Raw genomic sequence first — 14044 nt, 5'->3', positions numbered from 1 at the left:
GAAACAAAGAAGTCATTAAGCATCTCTGCCATTTCCAAGTTTCCTGTTACTGTTTCTCCCTCCTCACTGACCAGTGGGCCTACCCTGTCCTTGATCTTCCTCTTGCTTCTAATGTATTTATAAAAATTCTTCTTGTTTCCCTTTATTCCTGTAGCTAGTTTGAGCTCATTTTGTGCCTCTGCCTTTCTAATCTTCTAACCATGCTTCAGTCCAGCCCTGGGTATGTGTAGGGAAGCACTGAAGTAGCCTCCTGTTTTTACTGAAAGGTTTCCCCTCCCCCGAGTTGAATTCCTTGGTGGAGAAAAGGCCCTTAAAAAAAGAGTCCTCTGTTATTCAGCTGAACAGGGCAGTACCACCTCCTACACATTGCCCAGCCACTGTTAGAAGACCCTTGTGGTAGGCTAAGGAAGCACAGCAGACTGCATGGCCCCTTCAGTCCTGGGCCTCTCTATGGCCAGGGCGCTGCAAGGCAGGACCAAGGGGGCATAGTGCAGTGTAGCAGGCCAGGACTGGGCTAGTGGCCGCAAAGGGGTCAGGTCCATCCATGGCTATTAGCCAGGACGGGGTCCCTAACCTCTGCCAGAAGCTGGGCTGGGTCACTCCCTATTCTGTCCACTCCCTCTGGGCACAGCCACTGTCGGGCGTAGGACAGGGGGCTAGACGGACCTTGCGGCTCCCGGCCAGCCAGCCCAGACTGGTGCAGTTAGGCCTGGGTAAACCAGACCTACACCCCACCAAGCACTCCTAACCCAGGCTCGATTGCATGGGCCGGAGCTCCGCGTCAGCAGCTGAGCCGCGCCACGGACGGGGGGAGCGAGACATCCACGCACGCGGCTCGGCCCGCTCGGGACAGGCCCTGGTCCAGCCCGAGCGAGCGGCGTGGGGATCCGAACCCTTGACCCACGGCTTTCTGAGCGCGAGTTGCTCACGCGGGTGTCGGCTCTCCGGGGGGCGGGGCTCGTGGTCTGGAGAGGGCGGGCTCTGTCGGCAGGGGCAACGGAAGCGGGTGCGAGGAGGTGGGATCTGTTGCCCAGGGTAACGGATACGGAGTTCCGGGCGGGAGTTTCGGAATCGGGGCCTGGCCCGGGCGGCGGGCTTGAGGCAAGAGCGGGCGGAAGCGGCCTCCGGGGTGAGAGCGAGGCGGGAGCGGCAGCGCGCGGTGAGCAGAGTGAGAAGCGGGTGGGGGGGTCCCAGAGCAGAGCGCTGTGGGGTTGCGGCGAAGGTGCCTCAAACCTAGTGGGGGGGGGGGGGTAACAAAGCCCCTTGCAAACTTCTTCAAAGCCCCAGGTTAGGTGACTTCCGCCTCTCCCTAAGCCCGTGGGTGGGTGTGTTACTGCCTGGTGTCCTGGGCCGGTCTGACTGGCCCGCTCACAAGTTTCTGTTACTTGGCCCTTTATTATGCCCCGGGGTGTTTGCTTAGGACAGGGGTGTCCAAACTTTTTTCAAAGAGGGCCAGATTGGATGAAGTGAACATGCGTGAGGGCCGACCATTGTGCCTGACATTCTTTGAACCATTAAAATTAAATGCAAATTAACTATTTTATGCAAAGTTTATTGCCAACGGCATACTTTTCATTTCGTCACATGGATGACAAATCTAAACAGGTGTTAAATCACTCTGCCTTTCATATCTGAAGGCCAGATGAAAAAAAAAAATCCAGGAAGCTGAAATATATGTCAGGAACATTGTAAAGTACATTACATATTATTGGTAATAAAGGTTGTCTGTCAACTTTTAAGTTCAAAAAATATGAACAGGAACATAACACCAAGTCTACATGTTGTGTCCAAATATATTTATAACTGATTTAGACCAACTGACATTAACTGAGATTTTACAATGTATTCATCTCAATACATATGGATTCATTGGGGGCCATAAAAGATAGATATTGCCAAATTACCTGTGGGGCCGTATTAAACCAGAACACGGGCCGCAATTGGCCCGCGGGCCAGACTTTGGACATGTCTGGCTTAGGAAGAGGGCACCGAAGGGGCTGTGTTGTTTTTCGTTGCCAGTAGGGAAGTGTGCAAGATAATAATCATCATTAATAAAATAATCCAGGTGCTAATTCTGCTTCTGAAATGTCATTCCTCACTAAAACAAAAAACAGGACTATGTAGCACTTTAAAGACTAACAAGATGGTTTATTAGGTGATGAGCTTTCGTGGGCCAGAGCCACTTCTTCAGATCAAATTGGGTCTGGCCCACGAAAGCTCATCACCTAATAAACCATCTTGTTAGTCTTTCAAGTGCTTCATAGTCCTGTTTTTTGTTTCAGCCACACCAGACTAACACGGCTGCATTTCTATCACTGTTCCTCACTAAGATTGCAGATGTTTCTCAGAGATTGGGCAGCTGGATTCTTATGGAGCAAAGACCATGTCCTCATGCTAATATCCCTCCTAATAATTATAATTAAAATAAGACTCCAATCTTCCTTTTGTGCTGAGTGGTTCCTTATTAGGGATGTAAAAAGTCATTTAAAATGTAACTGTGTAACCTCTAAAAGTCCTAGCGTTTACACAGTTACATGCGCTGTGGGCTCTGCAGTATAAAAGCTTAAATTATTCCCCAAATGTTATTGCTGCTATCATTTTCCAGAACACATTCAATGCATGATTGTGCTGCAAAGTCTACTGATACCAGCTACAATGGACCAGAAAATCTTATCTCTAGCAGCAGAAGAAACATTAGACAGACTTCAGGAGTGCCTGCAAAACCTGAAAGAAAGTGAGGTGAGTTGCATATTTTTGAGGCTTTACTTGATTCTATGCATGGATTGTAGCAGGAGAGAATGGCTGCTAAAATGTTCCTTCATTTGAAGATGTTGGAAAAGTTTTCCCATATTAATTCATTAGACATTTGAGGTGAAAAAATAATTGAGAGGGTATTCTGAATGAGTAGTTCTGGCTGTGTGCTGAGTTTCCAATGGCTAAAGAAGAACTTGGAGTAGATTGGAGCTATGGTGTATGTTCTATGGTGTACCCAGACTGGAAAGTAATTTAGGACTGACTTGGCTTTATGGATGTGAACAAGTAACAGGTTAACTAGTTCCCTGGGAGCAGCCCACCACCCATTGCTTTCTGTGGGTGGAGGGTTGCTCCAGCCCAGACAGCCAGCCTCACAAAGTTGGTCGCTGGGGCTGGGAGCCGGCAGCCAGCCCCAGCGCAAGAGCTGGGAGTCATTCCCCAACAAAATGGGAACTAGTTCCTGGACATGCAGAACTTTTCCTAGAAGGTAATGGGATGAACCTGCAAATGTAAATGGTGAAAGTGTGGATATATTAGTTGCTTATCTTACAGCTGTCTCCTTCTGGTTGCAGCTTGGTGATCTTATAACAAGGCAGGCTGTGAAGGGAAGGGAGACTGCAGCATTGCTGAGGGGAATCTTCAAAGGTAATGGGACAACTTGATTTTCATTGGCTTCTTGATGACCCACTTTCAAAAGGCTCTTGGCTCATCCATGTGGATGAACTGTTCGTTCATGAGATAAGTGGGCAACTGAAGTAAGTTATTGATATCATGGAAGAAGTAGGTTTTCAAGTGGAATGTGGATTTTCTTTCACTGTGATTCTGTCTAAATCCAAAGCAGTCAGTTTTCCTGAAGTTGGGATCAACTGAATGAGACAACATTACACATGTGTTGGATAAAGGGAAATAGGTGTAACTTAACTTGCCTCAAATCCCCAAGAGCACTCAGGAATTTAGCTAAATTATTAAGATTAGCCCTAGTTTAGGGAGCCTATAATAGGATGTGAACAGAATCTGAGCTGGTCTGCTAAATCTGAAGAGGCAGGCTGGCTTCTTTTTAAAATGTGCTTTTCCAGTCCCTGGAAAATCTGTTTGTCTTCACAAGCAGTAACAAGATGGGTAAGAGAAGAATTTCAAATTTTTAGTTATGGCTTTTTAAATTTTCATTTTCTTCTGGTTTTATCAAATAGATGAAAGGGGGGGGGCAAAATCTGGTCCTACTTGTGATCCATTTTCTATAACTTAATAAGATATTAATTTTTTCCCCTTCCCTTATTGTTTTTCTCCCTGCTTCACTCCTTCAATAAGGTTCCCCTTGCTCTCAGCAGAATGGTGTTCTCAAGAGACTCCAAGTTTACAAACATTGTATCCGGCTGGTGGAGTCAGGGGACCTGCAATTAGACATAGTGTCAGAGATCATAGGACTGCTGATGTTGGAGGTAGGTGCTTATTTGGAGTGACTTATATGGGCCAAGTTGAAGGGATAATGCCCTTTTATTTATCACAGGGGTGGCCAACCAGTTAGAGACTAAAAGCCGAAATAGCTGTGGATAAAGTGCAAAGAGGTGTGTGTGTGTGTGTCTATATATATATATATATATATATGTATATATAAAAAATATAGCGAGAGCGAGTGAACACAAAATGTAGTGATAAAAATAACATTAAAGTACATTTCAGAATAAAAACAATAAAAAGTATCTAGTCACTTAAAAAATTCACAGCCAGTCCATAGATCTTCAGAGAACTTGACAAGAAACAAACATCAAATTAAAAAAAAAACACCTTTGAAAATACAGTAATATTCTCACACTAAAAATAAGCATCTCCACCACGTATTTTAAATTTAACACTACTGCCATATTATGTCTGGTGAGTTTTTGTTGATCTCTGGTATGGTTTCCTCTTTTTTTTTTTTTTTTTTAAACTTATGAAGATTATGGCTTTTTTATAGTTCTAAAAATTCAGGTCTGTCCCAGACTGCAAATATGACAGGTTCGAAAACAGTAAGGGAGAGACTCATATCTCAGAATAATTGCTTCAGCTTGGCAAACAATAGCCTTTGAATTTTCTTTAAAGAAACACAGCGTAAACCATGTACATTCTGATTCTTTTTTTTTTTTGCCCTGGAATTTAAATGAGACATCTGTGTTAGCTGCCTCATTCTGCATCCATGAAGGCTTTGAGTTTAAGGTGCTTCAGCCTCCTTTCCCTGCTCTAACTCAGTGCCCTCTCTCTGCCAGAGCCAGGCACCCCGCTCTAACCCAATCCTCCTCCCCTCCCCCAGAGCCAGGCACCCCCCAGCCTCCCTGCTCTAACCCAATGTCTGGGTCTCACTGGGGCCACCGCAGCCACACGCTTCTCCCTTCTCGCTGGGGCACGTGCGCAGAGCAGCTGTGAGCAGTCTGGGCACGCGGCTCCGAACTAGCAAGAGCTGCATTTCTTTGAGCAAAGAGCCGCATGCGGCTCAAGAACTGTGGTTGGCCGCCCCTGATCTATGAAGTGTGTATTCCGATTATTGATAAAGCCAGTGGGGAAAATGAATGGGTTACCCTATACTCAGGATGAGGTTAGTTAATGTTTGGAAAGTGTTACGTGTGTAATTATCATAGTTGGATGTTTGTATTGGGAAGTAGTTCAGACTCTCCAATTCCTTGATTCAATCAATGTGATTTATGTCCTCTTCTAATTGTCAGTGTGGCACACTATGTTTCAGGGTTATTTTCTCTATTAATCAGTATTAGGCTGCACCAGCAGTCTCATTGGCTTCTTGAGAACATGGTTACTTTTCTGTAATCGCTTGTACAGGCTGAACCTCCTTAAACTGGGACTCTCCGGTCCAGCGCCAGTCCTAGAACATCCATGGACCAGAGAGTCCTGGTGTCGGGCTGGTAGCCAGGAACCCTGCAGCAGGGCTGGTGCCCAGTAGCGGAGTTGCCCTGTAGCAGTGAAACCAGGAGCCCGGTAGTGGTACTGCCACCCAGTAGCAACTCTGCCCGGCAGGACTGTAGCCTGGCAGTGGGTCTGCTACCTGGTGGCATAACTGAAGCCTCACAGTGGGGTTAACACCCAGCAACAAAACTACCTAGCTTCCTAGCAAGACCAGGAGGCAATGGGGCGGGGAGCCCAGGAGTGGGGCTGTGGCACATCCAGGAGTCTGGTGGCACAACCGCCTGGCAGGATTGGGAGGTGGTGGGGCTTCCCGGCAGCTGGGCTGGCAGCCTGGCAGCAGGATTAGGAGCCCAACAGCTCAATCAGGAGCCTGGCAGCCCTGCTGCTGCCCAGCAGGGGTGCATGGCAGCGAGGCTACCCAGCGTGATGGGAGCCTAGTAGTGTGGCTGCCACCCAGTGGCACATCTAAACCCCAACAGTGTTGTCCGGCAGCAGGGTTGCTACAGTGGAGCTGGGAGCTATGGAGGGTTGGTGCTGGGGAGAGGAGCCAGCTGGGAGGTTGGCATCCAGGTCATGACTGGAGAGGGGAGGCGAACTGATAACAGAAATGACTTCCCCGGGTCTGGCAAAATCCTTCATCTGGGACTGGTCAGATCCTGAGGGTGCTGGATCAGGAGGTCAAACCTGTATGTCTGGAGTCATCTTGTGCATCTCCTTATGTTCTTTTAAAAAATTTTTTTATCAGGTTCGACAATTACCAGGCACTGCACTGGCTGAACTAGCCACTCTATTTGTTGATGTTATTAAAGGAGGAAACCTGTCTAATGGGAAATCCTTGGAACTGCTTTCCACAGTTCTTACTGCTCTGGCTACCTCTAAAGAAAACCTGGCGTATGGGAAAGGTAATCCCAACACTTACCACTCAATACCTAATCCTTTGTGGGGTGTAAAAACAAGGATAGTTTAAACTGTTGGATGTCAAATAATTTCATTTTTAAAATTATAAAAAATATTTAAAGAAACCATGAAAGGTTAGGCCAGCTTTTACTAATTGTTCTAGTTATTGTCAACTCAGGGGTGTGACTCGCACTACTTAGTCACAGAGGTTTTTTTGCACACCTTAGAGCAGGGTTAGGGAACCTCCGGCCTGGGGGCTGAGTACGGCCCCTGGCTTGCGAGGATCCAACCTCACCCAGCACTGGAGAGCCTGTGCTAGCACTCCAACTCCTCCCTACTGTGGTGCTGGAGCACACAAAATCTACTAGGCTGGGCCCCCTTAGGCGCTGGTATGCCTGGGGAATGTGGGGAGTGTCTTTCTCCTTCTCAGTCAGGGGCCACGTCAGTGAGGATTTTCTTGGGGTTTTTTTGCTTCTTGCTTGTGTGCAGGCCCCCGACTGATTTTTCTGTGTGTCAGTGGCCCCGATCCCTGCCTTAGGCGATACCATGATCAAGACCAAGCAAAATAACCACAAATTATTAATCCATCTTTATTTAATTATTGGAAAAAGAAAAAATATTAAACAAAATACAAGTTATAAACTGGTTATTTCTGTTTTGTATGTATCTGGGGAGAGCTTTTAACAGAGATTACACCTTTGACAGTGAATTCCACCTTCGGTGGCTCACTCTTCTCTTGTTAAGGTGACACCCAAGTGTACTGTTTTCCCAAACTATTGTGAATTCAGTTTTAGTATTTTATTAGATACTTACCATTGACTATATAGAGCAAAATAATTTAAAGTCTGGTAAGAAGGTTATTGTGAACTAGACAGGCTTAACAGTTTTTAATTAGACAAAGAAAGCAATCTTAACTAAAGCTTATGAAATAAAATATTTAAACTACTTAGGTGGAAGAAGCCTTTTAAGGATTGGTCTTAAACAGGCCAATTATGAATATTAAGAACCTTAAATCCAACTGAATTCCACTATTTCTCTATTTACCAGTCTTTAGCCCCTATCTCCTTTCCGTGAATACATGGTCTAATCATCTGGTGATTACCAGAGGAACAATTATTTAAGTGACAGCAGCATTTTCCTATCTCAAAAATATCAGTACATATTCTGTTTTCAGAAAGTCCAAACACTCCTGTCCTTTATAGAAAAAGATTTGTTCTCAAAACAGTCTTTTAATGTTAAATAACTTTTAGAAATTCTTTAATTCTACACAACAGTTTTTAGAAGATGATTTTTCTTGCCTTTCAATGTTGGGTGAGGATTTGCTTGTCCACTACCAGCAATTAATTATTTTCCTAGTAACATAAATATTGTAACAAGCAATTTAATTTAAGTATACACTTGTCTAGCAAGGTAATTAGATTCCATATTTATCTTTGAGAAATGTACATCACTGTCTGTCTGTCTGTGAGTCTGTTTTAAATGGTAAGAGCTAGGACCACCAAATTTGGTATGCAGTTTCCTCTTATCCTAACTTAAAGTACAGGCTGGATGGGAGCGAATACAGACAGGGGGGCCCATCCACACATCCCTGCAAGTACAGGTGGGGGGGGGGGCGGGTGCCCATCCTGCCTGCCCCCCACAAGTACAGGCCAAGAGGGGAAGCGACCGGGCATTCTGACACTCCAGCACACTGGCCTGCCCCTACCCTCCCCCTCTGCTGCTAGGAGCCACCAGCTGGGGGATCTGGGCAGCGCAGCCCACACTCCTCAGGAGGAGTCTCCCCATGAGAAACCACCATGGCATGCTGGTCAGCTGTGGGAGCCAGATAGCCCCTGTCCAGGAACTATAGCTCAGGGGGACTGGTCAGTGCAGCCCTGGCCTCCTGGGATGAGCTGTGTCCCTCCCCCCTCAGGAGGAGCCACTAGGGCAGCACATCCCCCCCGGAGCAGCATCAACCTTGCCTTCCTGGCCATCCCCAGTAAGTCCCCTGAACTAAGTCCCTGCCCCATCCTGAATCCTGCACACGTTACTTTTCTGAGCCTCCCACCACTTGCTATGAGAACTCTCAGGATCTGACTGGTCTGGATCGAGGGGATTTACTGGACCAGGTGAGGTCGCTCCCCTAAAGGCCTGTGCTGCCCGCAGGCTAGGGCTCCAGCCCAATCCTGCTGCTACCCCAGCTCCCTGGGGCTCTCTAACAGCTGCCAGCTCAGCTGTTGCTGAGGGGCTGGAGTGGGCTGAAGCTCCCTGGCTCTGTGGCTGGGACTGAGGCTCTGCGGCTGTGGAACTCTGACCCTGTTCTGGCCCCAGTGACTGGAGAGCTCCAGCCCCAGTGGCAGCCTGGGATCCCTGGCCCTGGTGCTAGCTGCAGAGCTTCAGCCCCCAACTGCGGAGCCAGGAAGCTGTGGAGCTCCGCAGCCACCTGGCGCCAGGACCAGCGCTCTCTGGCTGCCGCTGGGGCTGGAGCTCCCTTGCCGCTGGGGCCAGAACTCCCTGCCATGCCGCCGACCCCTCCTGACACGGGACTCCCGGCTGAATCACCGACCCCTCCTATCACACTCCTGCCCTGCCATCAGACCACCTTGTTCCTGGACTTTGTGGTCAAAAAAGAGCTAGATAGATTCATGGAGGTTAGGTCCATAGCCAGGATGGATAGGAATGGTGTCCCTAGCCTCTGTTTGTCTGGAAATGGATGACAGGAGAGGGATCATGATTATCTGTTGTGTTCCCTCCATCTGGGGCATCAGTTATTGGCCACTGTCGAAAGATAGGATATTGGACTAGATGGACCTTTGGTCTGACCCAGTATGGCCGTTCTTATGCTCTTGCCAAACCAGAGAGTCCAGTTTTAGGAGGTACAACCTATCTTTGCAAATGTATGCCTTTTACAAAGGTGTTTGTCATATCAACTTTTAGGATATAAACAGAAGTTTAAAACATTTTCAACTGCAAATGTTTTTCCTGGAGTTTCAAAATGCAAGCAGAGATTTTCCTTTTAAAATAAAAGGATAGTTATGGCTACTTCATAGTTTAGAGTTACGGTTCTATATTTCTTTTCACAATTAAGCCTCTGCCTAAAACATAGATGTTGCATACAGTTTTTCTTGATGTTTGCCGTACTTTATCCTTGGGGGATAGAGGTAGAAACTGTATGGAATGTCTTTGATTAGCATTAATGTTTTTAAACTTAACTCGCTAAATACATGTATTATTGTATTTCTAAGCATTTTGGATATAACATGCTTATAGCTATACCTTAATATTCAGTGCAGGAGCAAACTTGTAACAACCTACTAAAATAGTTAAAATTGTATTAATGTAATTTTTGCATCAATATTGAGGTCTCTACCACACCTTCCTTTCACTGGAATCTGCTTCTAAATGCTTTTTGTTTCTCTAGGTGAGCTGAGTGGAGAAGAGTTTAAGAAGCAGTTGATCAATACCCTCTGCTCCAGCCGGTGCGTACATCTTCTCTTCATTTCTAGTTGTTAGGTGCTTAAGGATTCTTAAATTAACCATCAGCATCTGGGCTCTTCATAAAAAGTCTGCATAATACCTACCTGCTATAAAAGAAACACTAACCTCAGCATAAAACCCTAACTGTAGCCAAAAAGTTTGCAGCTAAACTGGCCTTCCAACAATTGGCCAAATAATGTTCTTTACGTTGTGCTTTGCAGTATGCCCAACCTGGACTGGAGAATTCCCTCCACTTTGCATAGTGATTTCTCCAGCTGGGAGGGCAGGTGAGCCACCTGCAACACTGCTGCATGAATTGCTGGCAGGAAGTGCTTAGGTCTTTCCCTTTAGTTTTTCAGTTTGTTGTCACTAGAAGAGTAGATGGGAGCCATACCAGCTACTCATCAATACCTAGAAATAGTGGAGAATTTCAGTGCAAATCAGGCTTCTTTTCTTACTTTGAGAGAGTAATAGAAAAACTGTAGAAATGAACTAAATTTGGAGGTTGAAGGGAAGAACAAACAGCAACTCTCCCTCATCTTAGACTCTCTGTGCTTTTGTTTGACCAGGTGGGATCATCAGTGTGTCATTCATCTTGCCAACATGTTCAGGTAAATTCACTTCTGCCTCCTCCAGTTTTCTTATTTTCCATCTATTTCTGCTTCCTGTTGCACAAGCAACTTGGGGATTATGCATCAATATCCTTCCAGTTACAGCTTCGGTATAACGTGGGTACTGAGCATTTCCATTGGTTGTGTTTGGGGACTGTACACAGCCTGCTAAACATGCCCCCCGTGATATTTCTCCCTGAGATTCACTTAGCTTGATATCTGTTGCTTACTGAGGAATATATACACTTGACATGTCTCCCCTTGTTCAAATGTGTGTGAAATCGGGGTCTGTGTTCCTTTGGTGTTTGCAGATACCTTTCCTTAGCCTTAGTGGGAGTTAGGCATGTGCTTCAAAGGAAAGCTAGAGACTCTAATGCTCAGTATGGAGGAGTCATTTGGAAAATAGGTAGGTGCTGGAGTTCAGAATGCAGACCTGAGTCTGAGACAGTTGCAGGGATCTAAGGAGTCTATGGCAGTGAATTCTATCTAGGACTTCAGGTAGCTTTTTACAGTAAAACCTGTGCTATCCAGCACTTAACTAGCCGGAAAATTTTAGAAACCAGCAAATTTCTGAGCCGGCGGGAGGTGGGAAAAAGAAAACTGGTGCTTTAAGCTGGGCGTGCAGCATGTACCTGGGGGAGGGGCAAATGGCCGTTCCGACTGCCTGACACCAGGCCGTCTCCTGGCCCCCTGGCAGCCCCCCATGCTTATGCATGCTCAGCTCGTTCCTCCTGGCCTCCTCCCTGGCAGGTCAGCCTCCCGTGTCTTCCGGCAACCTGGCCTCCTCGTGGCTGCTCGGCTCTCCTCTCTCTCCCCCCCTGGCCTCCTTCCCAGCAGACCCAGCCCTCCCCCGCAGGTCAGTCCCCTCGCGGCTCTCCCCCTGCCATCTCCGCTCTCCCCTCCTCACCAGGCTGCATCCTGCCCTGTGGCTCGTGCTCTCCGCCCCCCCCCCCCAGCAGCTCACATCCCGGCCCCCGCACCATGCCCCCCTACCCTGTAGGCCCCACACGGCTCCCGTCTTCCCCTCTTCCTCCCTTCCCCCTCCCCCCCAATATCCAGAATTTTCAGACAACCAACACGACCTATTCCCTGTGTGTGCCGGATAACACAGATTTTACTGTAAGTCCCTGTGTTAGGCCTTTGGGAATGCTAGCCATCTCTTCGTATATTAACACTAAGCTAGATCAAGGATTGACCCTGCTATGGTATTCTAAAGAAATTAAGGTTGGCAATGACTGATCTGCACCTTTGATTCTTCAGAGACATCCCACTAAATGCAGAAGAGTTGCAGTTTGTGGTAGAAAAGGTCCTGAGGATGGTCTCCAAATTAGACCTCCAAGAAATTCCTCCTTTGGTTTATCAGCTGCTGCTGCTCTCTGCAAAGGTAAAACCCTAAAGGGAGTTGTTGAAGCTCTCCTAGCCTGCTTTGGCAGCTAACTACTATAGCAGACATGGGCTACATGCACATATGAGAAAATGCACAAAGTTGAGCTATGGGTTGGATCATGCAGGGGGATCAGAATTTATATCTCAGCTGGACAGTTCACTTCCAGAGGTGATGGAAACTGGGAGTGGACTCTGTCTTGGGGACAGGGAGATGGTGAAAAGGTTACATTTATCTCATTAACTGAAAGGAGGATGGCAGTGACATAGTCTTTGGAAAAGGAAGTGGTGGATACAGTTCCAAATGATAATCGGTGAGGCCCCTACTAGTGTTCCTCGGCATGGACTTCATCTCTGCTCAGGGGGTTGCCTGTTGTAGTGTGTTCACCTCTCACGTAGTGTGACTTGCCTCTGGGTTGTGGTCAGGATCAATCTTAAAGCAGATCTCATATCTGTGCCCCTGTCCCAAGCAGGTGCTCCCAGTCAGTTGGGATGGGATGACTCTTCCATTCAGATGTTTGTGGCTATTATTTCATGAATGACTCAATAAAAGAGTGATTTATCCAGAGTCTCTGTGGCTATGTCTACACAGCGCATTGTTGCGCAAGAAGATATGCAAATGAGACACGGTGATGAATATCGCTGAGCCTCATTTGCATACCTAATGAGCTGCCATTTTTGCAGAAGGAACTTTTGTGCAAGAAGGAGCTGTCTACACTGCTCCTTCTTGAGCAAAAAACCCCTCTTGTGCAGGAGCCGTTTTGCCACTTATTTTCGGGAAGAATGGCTCCTGCACAAGAGAGGTTTTTTGCACAAGAAGGAGCAGTGTAAACAGCCCCTTCTTGTGGAAAAGCCTCTTCTACGAAATGGCGTCTCATTAGGTATGCAAATGAGGCATGGTGATATTCATTGCCGTGGTTCATTTTCATATCTTCTTGCGCAACAATGCGCAGTGTAGATATAGCCTATTTGTATTATAGGAAGCTGTTGAGATTCACAGGCTCAAGTCTAGAGTCTCAGTGACTGTTTTAGTACTTTTCAGCCCCTTTGAATGGACTTGTCACCTAAAGGAACCATTCTAAAGAAAAACCCTTTCTTTATAAGTGCTGTAAAAAGGAATATACGAACTGTACAGAGTTACTCCATTCCAGAAATGCATTGCACAGGAGCCCCACACAGTGACAACATGGGAAATTAAAAATAGTATGAAACTAACATTACAAAGGAGAATTCAGGGAAGCAGATAGCAATTCGCTGCGGGGTTTCATGTCCAGGGCTCGACAAATCACTGAATCTACTTGCCTATGGCAAGTAGATTTCAGCCGGTCGCCCTGTTCACTGGTGGCGTGCGCATGCTCAATGCGGGTCTTGCGCATGTGCAATGCGGGGTTGGCGAGTAGGTTTCACTGCCATTTGTCAAGCCCTGTTCATGGCATTACAGAATGTGCTATAGATTAATATAGTTCATGCTGCTTTGCTATGTTCTGCCTTTCAGGGCAGTAAGAAGACTGTTTTGGAAGGAATCATAACTTTTTTTAACCAGTTGGATAAACGGCAAAAAGAAGAGCAGAAGATTCCAGAGTACGTTCTTTCCTATAATTGTCTTCCTTTCATGTCTGCGTATTTGTAACCCTCAGTGCCTTACCTGACATCCTTTTTGTATGAACTATGCTAAATCCTGCTTGAATGTGTCCTGTTCAGTGCCTTTCAGATGGTGTTTATCAGTGACAGCAGTGTAACTTAAGGTTTTCTACTGTGTCTTCCAGGTCAGGGGACCTTGAAGCTGCTACCGTGCCCCTAGACCAGCTTCGTCATGTGGAAGGCACTATAATTCTTCATATTATCTCTGTTATCAACCTAGACCAGGATCTCGGCAGGGAACTAATCAAACTCGTAAAGGTGCAGCAAATGCAGAGTGCACTGTTCAGTTTGTTGGGGGCATGAGAAGTTTTTAAACTAGAAGCTAGGTTTAGTGGGTTATCTTTATTCAGGATTTGACAATGTTAATACCACAATGGCTATCAAAATATGCAGATTGATATGGTGTCTTT

The 14044-nt window shown here is 46.5% G+C and overlaps 1 protein-coding gene across 3 annotated transcripts in view; it reads left to right on the top strand.

Annotated features, from left to right (window-relative positions):
- Positions 1-977: 977 nt before the first annotated feature.
- The window catches only part of FANCI (FA complementation group I), a 43262-nt gene continuing 30195 nt past the window's right edge, over positions 978-14044 (top strand). Inside the window, exons 1-10 of one of the 3 annotated variants that reach the window (XM_075897070.2) lie at positions 978-1101; positions 2606-2739; positions 3327-3399; positions 4063-4193; positions 6392-6548; positions 9944-10001; positions 10569-10610; positions 11871-11994; positions 13489-13574; positions 13760-13892. In XM_075897070.2, the coding sequence (XP_075753185.2) occupies positions 2620-2739; positions 3327-3399; positions 4063-4193; positions 6392-6548; positions 9944-10001; positions 10569-10610; positions 11871-11994; positions 13489-13574; positions 13760-13892 (924 nt within the window). In that variant the 5' untranslated portion in view covers positions 978-1101; positions 2606-2619. Of the gene's footprint in view, positions 1160-2605; positions 2740-3326; positions 3400-4062; positions 4194-6391; positions 6549-9943; positions 10002-10568; positions 10611-11870; positions 11995-13488; positions 13575-13759; positions 13893-14044 lie in introns of all 3 variants that reach the window. The other 2 variants (XM_006139288.4, XM_075897071.2) reach the window with 2 other exon arrangements.

Source organism: Pelodiscus sinensis, chromosome 14, assembly GCF_052426305.1.
Source record: "Pelodiscus sinensis isolate ZL-2025 chromosome 14, ASM5242630v1, whole genome shotgun sequence".
NCBI classification, from domain to species: Eukaryota; Metazoa; Chordata; order Testudines; family Trionychidae; genus Pelodiscus; species Pelodiscus sinensis.
Note: the sequence above shows the minus strand (reverse complement) of the source record. Positions and strands in the feature narration are given on the sequence as shown.